We start from the raw sequence: 16,429 nt of genomic DNA, 5'->3' as shown, positions 1-16,429 counted from the left end.
TATTCACATTTTGCAGAATCAAATTTGGTAACTGTTTGTTTGCTCACACTGGTGAAATTTAAGTACCTGAACAGACATATATTTTGACCTGTGGCAATAGTTTTCTGTATGCTGGAGCCCATCAGACTAACTTAATCAGGGGTGGTAAAGTCATGCTTTCCCCACATTGATTTGTAATTTGGGGACCAATGAAATATCTACCTCTGAAGTTTCTGATGATTCCTACATGCAGAATATGGAACAGTCTCTGAAAGCTGCCCTACCTGGATCACCAGGTACCATCAGCAACAAATCAAATTTGTGTTTGAAGTGCAATTAATAGATTTGATTGTGGTGTATTTACCATTGACAGCTCTCCCTTAGGTTGTTGGTTTTTTTTGTTGTTATTGCATTGGTTGTATTATTTCTTCTGATGCCAGTTATTTACAATTGCAGAAAAGGAAAAACCTGCTTGTGTTCTGTGAAAGAGAACACACTAAGCATTTCACTCTTTTGAGTGTTGGTTCTAATGTTTGCTCTTACATTGGCTATAAAAGATAAATCCCCCCCTCCAAAGACTATAATACTTATTAGGAATAACATTCTATCAGGTTTGACACATTGTGTTTCAGAAGTGTAACTATTCTACTCTATGCAGTGGTAAAAACTTTCCACCCAGAAGAAATAAGGTTAATCTATTCTCACACCCATCTTCAAATCCATGTTCTACTTCTATAAATTTCTAACTTAGCTTTTAAAAAAAACAGTTCTCTCAGAAATTGTTTGCAATTATTATTTAGGAAGGAAGGTGATCAGTTTATGAAGGGGATGTTAGGAATTGCAAAGTAATGATCTAGAATTTGAAAGAATTTGTCAGGATTCTGTTGTTTTGAGGGACATTTGCAATTTAACTAAGCAGAAAAAAAGATTATTAGAAGTGCTGCTTATTCTCATCTTTTTTTTTGCAAACATTATATTTTCTAAGTTTTCTGGAAGCTTGGGAACAGGTCTGCCATACAGCTGTTTGACATACATCTGTTTCTGTTTCTAATGTGCATTTCAATTAGATTAAAGTAGCTATACAATGCTGATCCTTTTAAAATATAAAGTATTCCATGGGTCAAATAATCTTGTTTACAGAATGTAAAGGGAAAAATATTATAGATCAGATTTGAGATGTCTTTATCTTTACTTCTCTATTTAAAATAACACCAATATCTGAGAGTGCTCTTACTCCAGGTGTCCCTTTCCTCACCAAGCTAGCTTTGCCACAGAGAAAATCATCTGCAGACAGAATTCTTGCTTTACCAGGAGCAGCTGATTGGTTTCCACACACAGATCTGTTAGGCAGATCCTTTTTACAATTCCATGCTGCCCTTTACTCTCAGTCAGTCCCATATCATAAGGAGGCCAAGCAGGTATTACATTTGGACTCTTTGGTAAGATTTTGTTCTTTCCCTTTTTAGTGCTCTGACATTTAACAACAATTTGTACATAAATAGTTGTTGAAATTTGAGTGAAAATAGGACTGATTTGCTAATATTAAAACATTCTTTAATACCATTGCCAATGGTGCCTTATCAGTAGTGTAAAGCACATGCAACAATTTATACTGTGTGTGGACTGTGCTGTTGCTGAATTTTCCTGGGCTAACAGAAGCCCTTAAGTGAATTAGACTAATGGAATAATTATTTTACTTCCTAAGAAATCTCACCAGTCTGCAAAACAGCTCATGGTTTCTCTCTGAAGGGTGGTATTCTGTTTGCCCTATTTTCTGGCCTTTTTGAGTAATCTGGTTTTAAGTCTAGCTCTCAGTGATGTTTCATCAGGGGCAAACTGACTGCCTCTAATGAGAAGAAAATTTTTGAAAGTTACTAAATAGTATTAAGTTCAAGAACCTGTAGTGTATTTGTTGGCATTAGCTTCCCAGAAAGGAAATGTAAAATGATAGCTTTCAAAAGTTTTCAAGTGCCCAAAGTTTTCAATTTTTAATCTTTCATTTCCAGTCCTGTTCATTACACACTCTCATACTTGCTCTGCTCCCCATCTAAGCAGAGTCCCCTGCATAGCACTGGGAGGCAAAGTTTGAAACAAGAGATGCATTGCTTAGTCAAGTGGCTTGGCAGTGAAAATGTCAAGTCCACAGCTTTGGTGAGGAATAGCAGTAGATATGCCAGAGCTATATGTCAGAATCTTTGTGAAGTTTCTGAGCTCTGAATCATAGTTACTTGGCCTGACAGGAGTATTGTCACAACTGACCATCTAGCAAAACCTTTTTTCCTCTTTTTTTGTGTTCATACACCTCTTATTCTAGTCCCTTTTTGGCCAATGTATAATCAAATTCTCATCTATATTTTGGGAATTGTGAAGAAAATTACTGACTTGGATGAAAAAAACGTGGTTGATTCTTTTCTTTTTTTTCCCTAAAAATAGTTTCTTCAAACAAAAAGGCATGTTTTAATTTTGTCAATCAGATTGAAAATCAGCATCTGTGGGATTATGAGGCAAATTGGGATTTAAAAGTGGTGACTTTAATGAAGGTAGAAGATACCTTCCTGTAGTGTTTATACCTCATGGGAGCTCTGCTATCTTCTGTGTAATTCCATCTGATTGGTGTCAAATGCCTCACATCATGGACATTTGTAGATAGAGTTTGCAAATCTGCCATTTTTCAACCCAAGTTATATTACATATTTCAGGATTCTTCTGACTTGGGCCATATAGTCTTGTAGTAGGAAGGAACATTAACTGTTGTAAACTTCCAAGCAGATTGTAATAGCTTGAGTATGATAATGCCTATACATCTCACTTGGCAGTTTTGGCATTCACTACTTCAGACAGATTTTTCAGATCAAAAGGAGGTCAATCATCAGCACTGCTTATTTTTCTGCCTTATAATTGTAGTCAGCATGCTAGAGAGGCTCCAAATAAGCTGTGTCCTTTACCTCAGTGGCAGTATTTTTGTGTTCAGGTATCACTGCTGACTTTTTTAGCACTGATGACTCACCACCTTTTGCATTCTTTTGGTGGTGTTTGGGCTGGCACTTAAGCCTTGGAGATGCTGAATGTTTTTAACTTACACTTGAAACAGTAAAAAATGCAATAGTAAAGGCATAATGGGTATAACCATTCAAAAATGGTTGCTTGCTAGATGAAGAAAGGCCGAGTCTGTTATCAAGTGCTGTCCTGTGTGACCAGAAGAGTGTTTTCATTTAAGCAGTGAGGAGACCACTTACTGTTGTTACCCATGGCACACTCAAAGCAGGAAACAGTAATGTACATGTTGTCATGGACACTTATAAGCATTTTAAAGTGGCAGAATCAAAAGCAAACAAAATTGAAATGGGACATATAATTTATATGCCTCAGACATGCTTATTTGCTGAAGTTTGTAATAGCAGGTTTCCAAGCTCTGGAATTCATTGAATTTCTAAACTTATGGCTTATCTGTAATAAAGCTGTATACTTGACTCACAGCCACTCTGTCTCAGCAAAAACATTAATTGCATCACAGCCACTAAATAAGGAAAGAGCAACCCTTATGGGGTTGCTACACATTTGCAAGGGTTGCAACTCTTATGGGGTTGCTCTACACTTGCATATTTACTGTTCTGACTTCTCAGATTTGCTAACATCCACTTTCCTAATGTATTGAGGAAGTTTTAACTGACATTTGATAACACTAGAACTGCACAGAAGAACAAAGGCTCTAAGTTTCTACTTCCTATTCCACATACTTTTCTTCTACTTCTTCCCAATTGTATGTTTATTACCTATTTTTAAACTGAATTTCTGTATGTGAATATCAGAGGCACTTGTTTTACTCTCTGCTGAGGTAGGAAATTTTCCTGAAAGCCTTTCTGTTAATGTGAGTGGAGACAACTGAGTGGAAAGTATCTGACAGAATTGTTCCAGAGTGAAAAGCAAATGTTTTGCAAAAAACTGCTTCATTTTACCAACATTATGAAATGGAAAAAAAAAATCATAGGAAATATTTTCACTTCTTTTGAGGTATTTTCATGTCCTAGCTTTTAGTATGTAGTTGTAAGTAACAATAAAATTTCTTTAATTTAAATAATACAAGTCTTTAGTTGATACTTTTCTGTGTAAATAACCAACCAAAAAAGAAACTTAGATTGTAATTTTGAAATTCTGAACTACAGAGTGACAAAGATGATCACGACGAGTCTAATGAGTCTGAACTATTAGAGAAATATTGTTACTGAGAGTTATGCTGTCAACTCAATTGAACTATTTTTATTATTATAGAGATACTCAAAATATTGGACTGACAGGGCACTTTGATCTCAGTTGCTCTTTGCTTTATGTGCCTAAATAGTAATTGACAACTACTGACAATGTGTATAAATTACAAATAAAAAATAAAGAATGCTTGCAAGTCTTCTTCAAAATAGTTCTAAAATAAAACTTGAAATACAATAATAGAATCCACTGAACTTCAGCAGAACTCTTGCTTTTTGTATATCTGGGAATGTATTGGTACATTTGCCCAGTTCTCTCTTGGTTTTCTTTTTTTGTTTTGGTGTTTTGTTTTGTTTTGTTTTTTGGGTTTTTTTTTTTTTTTTTTGAGTAGATAAGGTTTTTTCCCTTATTTCTACTCTGTTATGGTCATCTAGTGACAAGCACAATATTAAGACTTACGCTTTTTCATATTTCAAGAGGAAACTTCTACTAAGCTCTCTGTTTGGAATACAGCAAACAGGCAAATCCAGCAATTTGTACTGTAAACTTTGGGGACCCAGGTCAGAATGTGGGGTAAATGTCGGTAAGGACATATGAAGCTCAAAGCAGCCATTTCTGTTTATTCTCATGGCTTCTCCCTCCTTTCTCTCTCAGTTTTACTGATGATGGGGGTATAATGAGCCTTTCCATAGCCTCTGCTCTTATGGAAGAATAGGCAGCAATTTGCTGAGGGGATGCAGAGCTGTCAAACAATTACTTATTTTGCTTGCGCTCAGGGCTTCACCCTTCCAGAAAGAAATTCAGACTGACATCACTGTTTGAACCCACTCAACACACTAAACCTGGTGGGATATATTTTAAAGGGCTTTATTAAAAATTCCAGGTTTGGGGGTATCCAGTCTGCACAGAACTTCCTCTACTGACTCCAACTTGATCTGTCCTCTTTGCTTTTGTTTTCTGGCAAATCCTGATGAAGTAAAATTCAACACTGCACACCCACACTAGGTCCAAATGGTAGATAAGTTTAACATAATTTCTTTCTGCTCCATTTGGGTTGCAGTTTTGGCACCAAACATGCACCTACATGTTACTCTTTGTCTGCTACTGGCACAGCACCAGATTCTTCATGCTGCCAGGAACAGTGGCAGCTCTGCTTATGCTAAAGCATAAGCCTCTTCCTGCTGGACAAGGAAGAGGAGAGTGCAAGGTCTCTTAGGTTACCTCTTTTTTAAAGAAAAGGCTTCACTTTTCTCCCTTTCACAATATGTTGCAGTCTCAAACGTCTTTGTTGCTGATGTGTTTTGTGCAGGGTTGGAATTTTAGTGACCCTCAAACGTAAGAGTCCTATTTGCCTGCCTGAGCCCTATTTGCCTGCTTGTCTCCCAGCCTTCCTCGGTTCCTAGCTTCTTGCCAATAAACTGCTCTGCAGCCTGGAGTCCTCTTTGGGATGAGCATAAGACAATACCTCTGGCACCACTGGTATTGTCGGGCTGAGAATTGTTCCTGCAGTGCTTGCCCAGAGGTGGAGCTCCAAGCCATGTTCTTGGTGCCAGATGACATTTTGCCTGTCAAATATGATCCTATATGAGTAATAAAATCTTTTAGAAGAATTGCAGTTTTTATGCCTTGAGAACTGCTTGATAGAGTCTTTGCCATAAAAAGCACCCTGTAAGTTTCTCCAGAGTAAGGGGAAAAACAGGGATTTTTCTCCCCAGAGGCAGTAAGAGCTCTGTGTTCTGAAGTGTAAATGCCAAAGAGCAAGGACGAGCTAGATACATAGTAGTAATAAGGCCACTGTGCACCCAGTGAGCTTTCAAACTGGTTATTTATGCAGTGCCCTCCTAATAGACATGCTCCTTCATCTCCTTGCTGTGCATATGCAGGGACAGTCGCTCTGCAGGCAAAAAAGTAAATGTGCAAGCTTTATATATGAGCCCTTCTATAATGCTGTGACTGACAGGACAGTATTATTTTTCTGATGGTTGTTGATGTCATGGAGTGGCAGTTGTTCACTGCTCTGTTATTTAACATTATAATTGAATAGAATAGCTTCCTGTTTTGTGCCTCCAACAAGAAGAGATGTTTAACCATGGAAAATTGTGAATTGCTGAAATGTTCGTTTAATAATGAAGTAAGATTTACAGCCTGGCTAATGCTGATTCCACTGTGCATGTGCATGTGTATATCAGAATTACTGTACTCTTGTTGACAAGGCTAAGGATCAGTTTTCTGTGTTCCTTTTTCTTTTCATAAACTTATGCAGTGAGTGATCATATGAAGTAGCTCCTGTCCTATTCTTCCACCACTGAAAATAACAGTAAGGAATTTGTTGATAAGTATCACTGAAACTGATGGACATTTCAGATTTAAATTCAATGCAGTGAGTTTCATAGCTGAATTCACAGAAGGCCATCAGGAAAGCATATCTGTCAAAAGGAGAAAAATAATTGTTATTGTTATTGAGGTTAACTGAAGAGGACAATGAATACACGTTCTTGTAATGGACCAAATGCAGTCTCACTGGGAATAAAAGGATGGAGTTCTGTGCACACCACCCTTCTCTGTCCTCTGGAAAGGCTCTTGCCCACCTCTTAATTCCTATGCTTTGTTTCCTTGATACAGGACAGTGGAAACAGAAAGAGTGGCAGTAATTTATTTTGAGGAGCAGATAATGGTGCTTGAGATTAATACAGGTTCAAAGAAAGACTGGATACTTGGAAGGAAAAAACATGTTGAGCATCAGCACATAACTAGAAGCCACATCCTGCTCAGGAAAATTGTGTTTGAAATTATTAAGGGCTCAGCAATCCACAGGAGGAAGAATTGTATATGCTCTTCTCTAAACATCTCCTAATAACCACTGATTAGGAGATAGGATATTGGACTAAATGGATTTTTTTATCTCACAAACTATGACCATTCTTATGCTTTATGAAATGGGAAGGTCTGAGATCACCTTTGTACCTCCATTAATTCAACCCTTGTTCTATATAACAATGTGAAAGGGAATGGAGATGATGAATAGATAGGGTTGATTTGGACTGGCTTTTAAGTTATGTATTGAACTTAGGCTTCAAACATGACTTGTGATGTAAATGAAGCATAACCAAATACATAACTGTGACAAATTAGTATTAAACAGTCCTTGTGAAAAGTGGTGGGAGTGAAATGTGTACTTGCCCTTTTATCAGTTAATTTAGAAAAGTCTCTATAATATTTTATAATACAGAAGTTTCTGTGAGTCAGCAATATACACCACCTTTGTCTGATTCATGGTGTTCCTCTTCCAAACCTGCCTGCTGTCTGTTGCCACCAAAAGAGTGTTTTTTTTGTTAATCCCCATTAGGAAGGTTGCCTTGGTGTTGTGGAATTGTGGAAGGAATTAAACTTAGTTTATAATGTTTGCTTATGCAGCATATTATTTTCAGTAGAGTTGTATTTTAACATAGGAAAATAAAGCACATGCACTGTTAAAGCCAAAGGTTAAGGAGAACAGCATGGTAAATCAAAATTGGTCTTGAACCTGCCACTCTCTGGTCTGCAGTACAGCCTCTTGCATGTGACCATGTTCAAATGGATTGGATTGCTAAGGGTGTAAGGTGATGTTTTCAAGATCTGGGCTGATGGTATCCAGCTCAACAAGATTAAAGCAACCTTCATCATCCAGGATTTTGGTAGACAATCTTTAAGAGTGGGTGTTATGACAGCCTGCATTTGCACAGCAAGAAGTTTCAGTCTCACTCATCCCACTCAGCTCATTCACTTCCAATCTCCTTTTAGAAGGAACAGTTACCCATCTTGCTGCTCTCAGAGATGCTCTGTCGACAAGCAGCCCACTCAAAATGTTCATTTAACCTGAGTGCCTGGTACCTCGGAGTTTTCAGGCATCAGTGTCTGTCTACATGTGGGTCCTCCCCCATCTCTATTCCTTAGAGCAGAACGAACAAAGTAGCCCCAACAAGTGCCTTGTTCTTTTGATGTGATTAATCAGACTCATTATTACCAGGAGTGGTTTTGGTTACCCTCATGCAATCAGACTGTCTTAAAAAGCCAAAGGTATTGTAAAGTTAATTGCCTTTCCCTTGTTTTTGACTGGTTCCTAAGTAGGATTTCTGCCCTTTAAGTGGAGCTGAAATTCTGTGTGGCTGTATGATTCCAGGACTGTGCCACACTACTGCTCTTAGAGCTGAAGCCCAGCCCTGTGCATTACTTACTGGTAAAATATGTTTCAGGTAGTTGAAATGTCAACTGTATAAACTGTTAAAACATGCTCCAAATCTTAATTGCATTCTCACCTAAGAGGTAATTTGAGAGAGGGTCAGGATATATTCAGGGATTTGCCTTTATGTAGAATGGCTTGCTAACTCATTCCTGTCTTACCTGCAAGAAATATGAGAATTCTGGATGATTTAGAATATGAAGTTGATAGCTAAGAGATCCTTTAGAACATCTGGAGATTTTTCTCTCAAGGAGACAAGTGAGAGTATATATTTGTACCTTGGATAGCGATTCACAGTACTTCAACGACACTTCTATCAGAATTCAGATCTTAAATATGAGCTCTCAGAAAACAAGTGTTTGATGAACTTCTTATTCCAGCAAGATTTGGTGCACACTTCAACTTGCTTTCCTTAAGAAAGCACTCTTACTGAGAATGGTGTTGAGCATTTGACATATCTGGTCTGAAGACAGCTCTTTCTGGGTAGAATGACTGTATGTTGTAACCAAAGAATCTCTAATTCTAGTTATATATATGTTGTTGGCCCATTCATAAATCTAGAGATGGTAGGAGAATGTAGGAGAATGTAGGAGAATGTAGGAGAATGTAGGAGAACATTACTATAAATTAAGACCTAGTTTCCTGCTCTAAATGAGAATGTCCTTAAAATACCAGCTGCCACTGATATCACTTTGCAGAATCTAAGATGTACAGGGAAATTGGGTTGGGGCAGAGATTTAGGCCATGATAATGTGAATGTCTGTGGCAGATAATTGAAGTGAAGGATGCGATAGTTCCAAGCATCAAAACTTAGAGCATCTGTTTGCTTGGGCTTTATTTGGCATTGTCTTTTCTTCCCCCATTTCCGAATTTCCTTCAAAAGCAGAGAGAAAAGCTAACACAGTGATGACTGCAGTGAGCTTGGAAAGTTCACAGCAGGAATCTGGAATTCTCATGTGTTCAAAAATAAAGCTGGTGTCACTTTGTATCTTGCTGGTCTCAGTGGGATCTGGAAGGAGGAACTGGAAGCTGTAATGCAATGTGATAGGACATTAACTTGAAGTAAAAAAAAAATAATTTAGATCTTGTTTTGAGAATTAGACTCATAGAACTGTAGAACAGCATTCCACTAGACCAGGTTGCCCAGGGCACCATCCAGTGTGCCCTTAATCACTCCCAGAGATGGGGCATCTACAACTTCTTGTGGCATGTTTTTCCAGTACCTCAGTAAAGCATTTCTTCCTAGTATCTAATTTATACCTACTCTCCTTCAGTTTAAAGCCACTACCCATTCTGTTGATTACCTCTGATGTGGAGAATACTTGGACTAAAGGTGTCCAAAGGGTGTTGTTCAGACCAGAGCACAGCATCAGTGTGGAGCAGTGTGCAAGGTGGAAAAAGGAGGTGTTGGCACCAAGAGGTTTAAGAAATATTGATCCATGAGTGAGAAGTGTGTGCCTAAGCCTAGAGAGTGTCCTATGCTTCAGCTAGAAGGTGGCTGCTGCCTGATCCAAAGATACCTTCCCTCTGCTCTTAGAGTGTTTTGCTGAGGGGTGATGCTCTTTAATCCCTGGAAGAGGATCTCTGCATAGGTGAAGGAGGCCCCACTTTGCTGTTTTTGGATGTGAATACATATTTTGCAGACAGACTCCCTTTTCAGTCTTAAGTAACAAAACCAGTTGTAGATTTATTTCCAGTCTTCCAGCATTCTGGGATAAGGGTTTGACAGCTGCACAGTTCCCAAAGACATGTCCTGCCCTGAGCAAGCAGCATTTGATGGCTGATTTTGTCATTTACTTGTGGGTAAAAGCAGCTCCTGGGTGATGATGAAGATGTGAGCTCATCCCACAGCCTCATTTATGACTGCCCTAATACCCAGTGCAGGGCATGGGGCCTCTTCTCAGCTCCCAGTGCCTGTGGCAGGCTTCTCTTGAGGTCTTTCCATAAAATTCACCCTGCAGCAATGGTTCAGATGAGACAGGATTTGAAAATGTGCTGCCTTTGCCTCAGTGGAGTTTTATACTGCACTCATCAGCCAGCTGTGGGAAGGGAGGCTGGAGTGCCCTCTGACCAGCAGTGGGGCTGAAGTGAGCCCAGAGAGGAATGCTGGGGTTTGCTGAGCCTCCTGTGGGAGGGCAGCTCTGCAGTTTGGTCATGGCTGCTGCCCCACATGCACCGAGCTGGGGTGGACCTTGCCTATGGGTGGACCTCACCTCTGGGGTGGAGCTCATCTCTATGGAGTTCCCAACAAGGAGCAGGGGCCAGTGGCCATAGCTGGACAAAGCCCCTTCTTCCTCAAGCTCTTCCCAAGCCACCATGCCTCTGCATCTGTTGGATGGAGGGGTAAGAGAAGAGGCTTTTGGCATTCTCAGTTCATTGTTGCTGAGGTGTTGTGATACATGAAGGTGAGAAAACTGTGAGCAAACTGCTGGTCCCAATGCCGTCTCTGCTTCAGGTGCAGCCCCACTCATCAGCTGCACCGGGCTCTGTCAGGAGATGAGGTCTCACCCCCTGCCCCTGGCAGAGGCAGTCGCCACTAGGGAATGTGGTCTGAGGGACAGGTCTCCATGGATCTGTTCTTGCCCCTTGGCATCCAGTGATGGCCATGAGTGCTTGCAGTCCCTGCAGGCTCAGGAGTGATTAGGAGGTGTTTGGGCTGTGGTTGACTGTATCCAAGAATGAACATCACTTTCCTCTCCCGGGCGAGACCCTCTTACCTTTCTCCCCAGAGCCAGTCATTCCTGATGTGTTCCATGTTTATGATACCTTCTAAGAAACTCTTGCTTTAAAGTAGCCTTATTCTTAGCAAAAATAGACAGCTACCCAGGGAGGAGAAATGTACTAAACCTTGTAATATGGTTACCTTGGTAACATCTGTAAGAAACTATTACTAAACCACTTTTTATTTTTATTTCATCTCTTTTATGGAAATATGTATTTATGTTTACTTGAAAAAAGTGTGATTTATACCATACCCATTGTGGCCATTCTCCTGACCATTATCTTGACAAACAAATTCCCATCTCTAAAAAGCAAGGTTAAATTACTGTAAGAACAGATATTTGACTTTCTAGTAGAAACCAAGATTTGCCGTCAAGCAGCTAAGCTTTTGTGAAGAATAGCAAAAATGTTATCAAAACTTTTCTATTGTTTCAGAGTATTACAGTGCTTGATCACATTTACCCAACATAGGAATTCTTTTGAGTGGTCATGTTTTAGAACAAACATAAGATTATTTTTTCTTCTGCATTGTAACATTCTCACACATTTGTAAGGTTTAGTTGTCAACCGTATGTCATACAGGGCAACAGAAAAAGAAATTAAAGCATTATTGCTAAGCAAAACTAACAGCTGTGCTTGAGAATTGGCTGTTCCTGGATCTAGCTCTTAGCACAGCTCTCATCATTCCCATTTAGCTGTCTGTGTCCTGGTGCTGGTTCCTCTGCACTGCATGAGCTGGGACACTGGAGTGCCAGCACGCAGAAGTTCCCGAGGGATCAGACGTGTGTGCTGCTGGGTAGGCAGTGCCCCCACCTTTTAGGTGGTTCTTTGTATCCTCTGGTTACTCACTTGTTTCTGTCTTTGCTGCCGACAGCAGGGAATTTTCTGAACCCTTCAAAGGGAAGAACATCCCTCTCTCAGTGACCCATTCAGTAACTGATTTAATTAATTTGAAACTAACTGTCACTTTTTAAACTGTTAATCAAGAAGCCAATTATCTGTTAACAGTCCTAAACACAACAGTAATCAAAGTGTTTCTCTGTTAAAAAAAACTCTAGGTTTCTTTTGGTTATCTCAGAGCTTTTAAAATATGTGTTTTAAAATAGGGAAATGTGTCTATTTTCTTAAAAAAAATTAAGACCCTATATTAGAATTCCATTTTCTATTTTGGAGTAGTAAAACTTCTTATTTATTTCTGAAAGTATGTTAGAATTTTAGCCTTTTTTATGTGTTATGGCCTTGAAGACTAAAGTCTCAGGGCATGATACAAGGTTTATTAAGGATAAATCCTGCTCTTTTTATTCATTTACATAACTGAAATCCTCAAGCAGCATTGCTCTGTTACAAGTTTGTTTGGTGTACACATTCAAAAGTCTTATTCTGGGAATGTTATGTCCTTTATTGCATATACATTGGTATTCCCAAGAGGAAATGTAAAAGTGATACATACCAAAGCATAGTTGGTTGTTTTTAATTGTAGCCATTAGTTATATACATCTGTTTTAAAACAATAAAAAAATGGTCCTTAAATAAAATTTTTTAAATTGTGACTCTTAATTTGTATTGTTAGAAAATTAGATATTTTTTACAGGTTTACAAAACAAAGCAATTTTTAAAAAATATGTTTGTGCTACCTTCCCAGTTCTGTATGGATTTATGGCATAAAAATGCTTTTTGAGTGCAGCAAGTAAGAGAATGATGTATGATAGCTTGTCTCTGCCATTCTAAGTATTTAATTGAATTAGATCACTACCCATTTATCCACTATTTTCTTCTCTTTTAAAAATCTCATCTGAGAGCAGTGAATAGTTGTTTTTTACTGTAATAATGATGGTGAGTCAACAATTTGATTAATCATGTAGTTAAAGCATGAGTATTTCTGAGCACATCTATTAAAGGATGTGTCCTGGTGGGTTTTTTAAAAATTCCTCATGTGTGTAAATGCGTTCACTTCTTTTCCATGGAAGTTGTTTAGAAGGGCCCCAAAAAGATGGTATATTAAGGTGCTAATGTATTAAGGTCCATCTCATTCCATATCTCCAGTTTCAATCTGAATACATTCCTGACTCCTGACTTTCCAGCTTCATAGTCTGCCATAAGCGAATGCTTGTAGAGTCCTGGGCAGGTGTTTGCACCATTAGCAAAACTGTGTAAATTGCCAAAACAGAGGTGCTTTAGAGAACAAGAAGGGGGCAAAGTGAGTGCCAAATTCTACTGCCATTTAATCCTTTGAAAAATAAAATGTTTTACTGGATAGCCTCTTGGCCAAAAGATTGTTTAGAGGTAAAGAAGGGCTGAGTGGTAGGGCAGGTGGCAAATTCCAGTGCTGACAAGAACAGGATACACAAATCCATAAGTATGCGAAGATACAAATTAAAATCATACAATCCAGCCATAAAATCTTAAGGGTAACAATGACACATCCAGAGCTTTTGGATGGAGCTTTCAGGTTTATAATTTATATATAATTTAAATAGTGGGCTCGCTATTTATCAATATTTATATATCAATATCAATATTTAGCAATATTTTTAAGTATATTGCAATACACAATGAATGAAAGAAGTGAATGGGCCACTGAAGAAAATGAAGACAGAATCTTTATCTATCTTTATCTTTATCTTTATCTTTATCATCTTTCTTTATCTTTATCTTTCTTGATCTTTATGGAATCAGCTCTTCTAGTATAATCTCTGCTACCAGCAGTGAACACATCAGATGTATTTACACTGTATCCCTGCAAGAAGGTATTTATGGATATGACACGTGCTGTTCTGCACACTTAAAACCTGAGATTCAGATTCTCTCTGAGTACCGCATGCACCTCTGTTGATTTCAGAAATATGTAATAGTGCACTAATGAGTGTGGTATAAGAATCTAAATAGATCCATAGGCATATGGACAGCCAGACTGATCAAGGCAGACTTTATCACTTTGTCCCAAAAATTCCTTTGTGATTATCCTTTATGTACACAGTGGTTCTAAAGTGCTAGCCCAGACAATTTCCCTTTACTTAATAATATTTTATAGATTTACTTAAAGTTTTTATTTGAAAGCATGGAGGAGTGTGTTTGTGCTTTTTACAGAAATTTACTCGTGCCAGTAATATAAACAGCTTTTATTCTGTTTTGAAAAAAACATTGTGAATATATAAATTATTTTTAAACTGGACAGAGATGATTACGTGGCATGTGACTGAAAATGTATCTTTTTTAATAGATGATTCAGCTGCAGAGAGTTTTAATGGCAATGAGACCGTGGGACACAGTTCCAATGCTTCAGGGGGAACACACTGCAGGGAGATGGCAGAAACCAACAGTAATGGCAAAACAAATCTGGAGCAGGATGAGCAGCCTCTGAACCTGAGTGACAGCCCCCTCTCTGCTCAGCTGACTTCAGAATACAGACTAGATGATCACAGCAGTAATGGAAAGAACAAATACAAGACTCTCCTAATTTCTGATCTGAAGATGGAACGGGAGGCAAGAGAAAATGGAAGCAAGGTAAGATGCTTCCAGATGGTCCAGATATGAAGCATGTAGTTTAGAAAAGAAGAAGATTTGTGAGGCCTAACTAAAGGTTATTCCCAGCTAAGCACTTAATGTGATGTGTCTAATATTTGTCAGATCATTACTTAAATGCCATACATAGATTTGTATGCTCTGTTACACATATATGATGCATACGTACATTAAGTATATGTGGATGTACATGGGTGAATATATATGTACAGGCAAATATATTGTGCTGACACACAGGCAAAAATGGTGTAGTTCTCCATCAGACATGAATTTTATCTATCTATTTATTAAGAACTATCTACATTACCATTTTGAAAAAAAAAATCTATTAAAGTACGTAAATAATGTGATACATATATATATACGTATAAATATGGAGATATATAGGTATGTATATTTACAGATGGCCATCTCATCACTTCTATTATGTACCTGTAGAATTTTCATGGTTTAAACTCAGCTGGCAACTAAGTACCTCACAGCCACTCTCTAACTCCCCTCTCCCCTCTCTGCCTTGGTGGAGTCAGGAGGAGAATGGAAGAAGGGTAAAACCTATGGGTTGAGATAAAAATTGTTTAATAATTGAAATAAAGTAAAGTATATTACTACTACTACTACTACTTGTAATGAAAAAGAATACAACAAAAAGTGAAAGAGGAATAAAATCCAAGAAACGCAAGTGATGCACAGTACAGTAGCTCACCACCCACTGCCCAATGCCCAGTCAGTGTCTGAGCAGTGATTGACAGTGTGTGGCCAGCTCCCCCCAGGCTCTATACTGGGCAATCCTCTCTGTGGTGCAGAATATCCCTTTGGCCAGTTTGGGTCAGCTGTCCTTGGCTTGTTCCCTTCCAGCCATTTGTGCACCTGCTCACCAGCAGAGCCTGAGAAATTGAAAAATCATTAACTTGGGATAAGCACTGCTTAGCATCAACTAAAACATCAGTATGATATTAATATTATTCTCATACTTAATCCAAAACACAGCACTATACCAGCTACAAGGAAGAAAATGAACTCTTTCTCACCAAAACCTGGACAAGAATTAATCCATGAATGTTAAATGTGTATGGCTAAGAGAATTCCTACCAGTGAATTATCAACATCTGAAAGGAACTGATTTGGTTTCTTCATGATTGTGTTATGCGGGCACCTAACCTGAATTAAAACTGACAAGTTTGCTTTAAGAAGCTGTAATCCCCAGAGGGCTTTTCTCTGTAGTTTCTATTATGTGGGTAAGGAGAAGCAAGGGTGTTATTTTGTAGATAAAGACAGATCTTACAGATTAAGTTAGGCAGCTTTCTAGGATGGTGTTTTTCATGAGGGCCTACAGTAGGGAGGCTGAATAAATGGCGTGTATCATAGAATTTACCCATTGATCTTACTGGTCACAAAAGTCCCTTTTTTTTTTTTTTTTTTTTTTTTTTTTAAAGTATCTGATGATCTGATGGCTTACCACTTTTACAGCAGCAATAATAGGATGTGAGTCCTGGATCCAAAGGCTATTAATGCTAGTCACTAGCTTTCAGTAGCCTGACAACATACCTTATATGGGCACATTTTTTTTACAGGGCTTTGAAACAGGAGTATTAAATCCTTAGGCATACTTGAAAGGGATAACACATGACTGATATCTAGAGAACAACATTTAATCATAATGAGGTTTTATCTCTTATCTTCATTGCTTCTGGAGTAAAAATAAAAACTTGTAATGATTTTTTAACTTAAGTGTCTAAGTTTTAGTGGGTAGAACAAAGGGAGACTAAATGGGAGATTGTTAGTCTT

The 16,429-nt window shown here is 38.3% G+C and overlaps 1 protein-coding gene across 11 annotated transcripts in view; it reads left to right on the top strand.

The window, feature by feature from the left end:
* Positions 1 to 16,429, top strand: part of NOL4 (nucleolar protein 4) — a 188,680-nt gene that overhangs the window by 94,312 nt on the left and 77,939 nt on the right. For all 11 annotated transcript variants that reach the window (XM_053989402.1, XM_053989410.1, XM_053989395.1 and 8 more), the window contains one exon: positions 14,343 to 14,626. In XM_053989402.1, coding sequence (XP_053845377.1) covers positions 14,343 to 14,626 — 284 coding nt within the window. The remainder of the gene's footprint in view (positions 1 to 14,342; positions 14,627 to 16,429) is intronic.

Source organism: Vidua macroura, chromosome 1 (genome assembly GCF_024509145.1).
Source record: "Vidua macroura isolate BioBank_ID:100142 chromosome 1, ASM2450914v1, whole genome shotgun sequence".
Lineage (NCBI taxonomy): Eukaryota > Metazoa > Chordata > Aves > Passeriformes > Viduidae > Vidua > Vidua macroura.
Note: the sequence above shows the minus strand (reverse complement) of the source record. Positions and strands in the feature narration are given on the sequence as shown.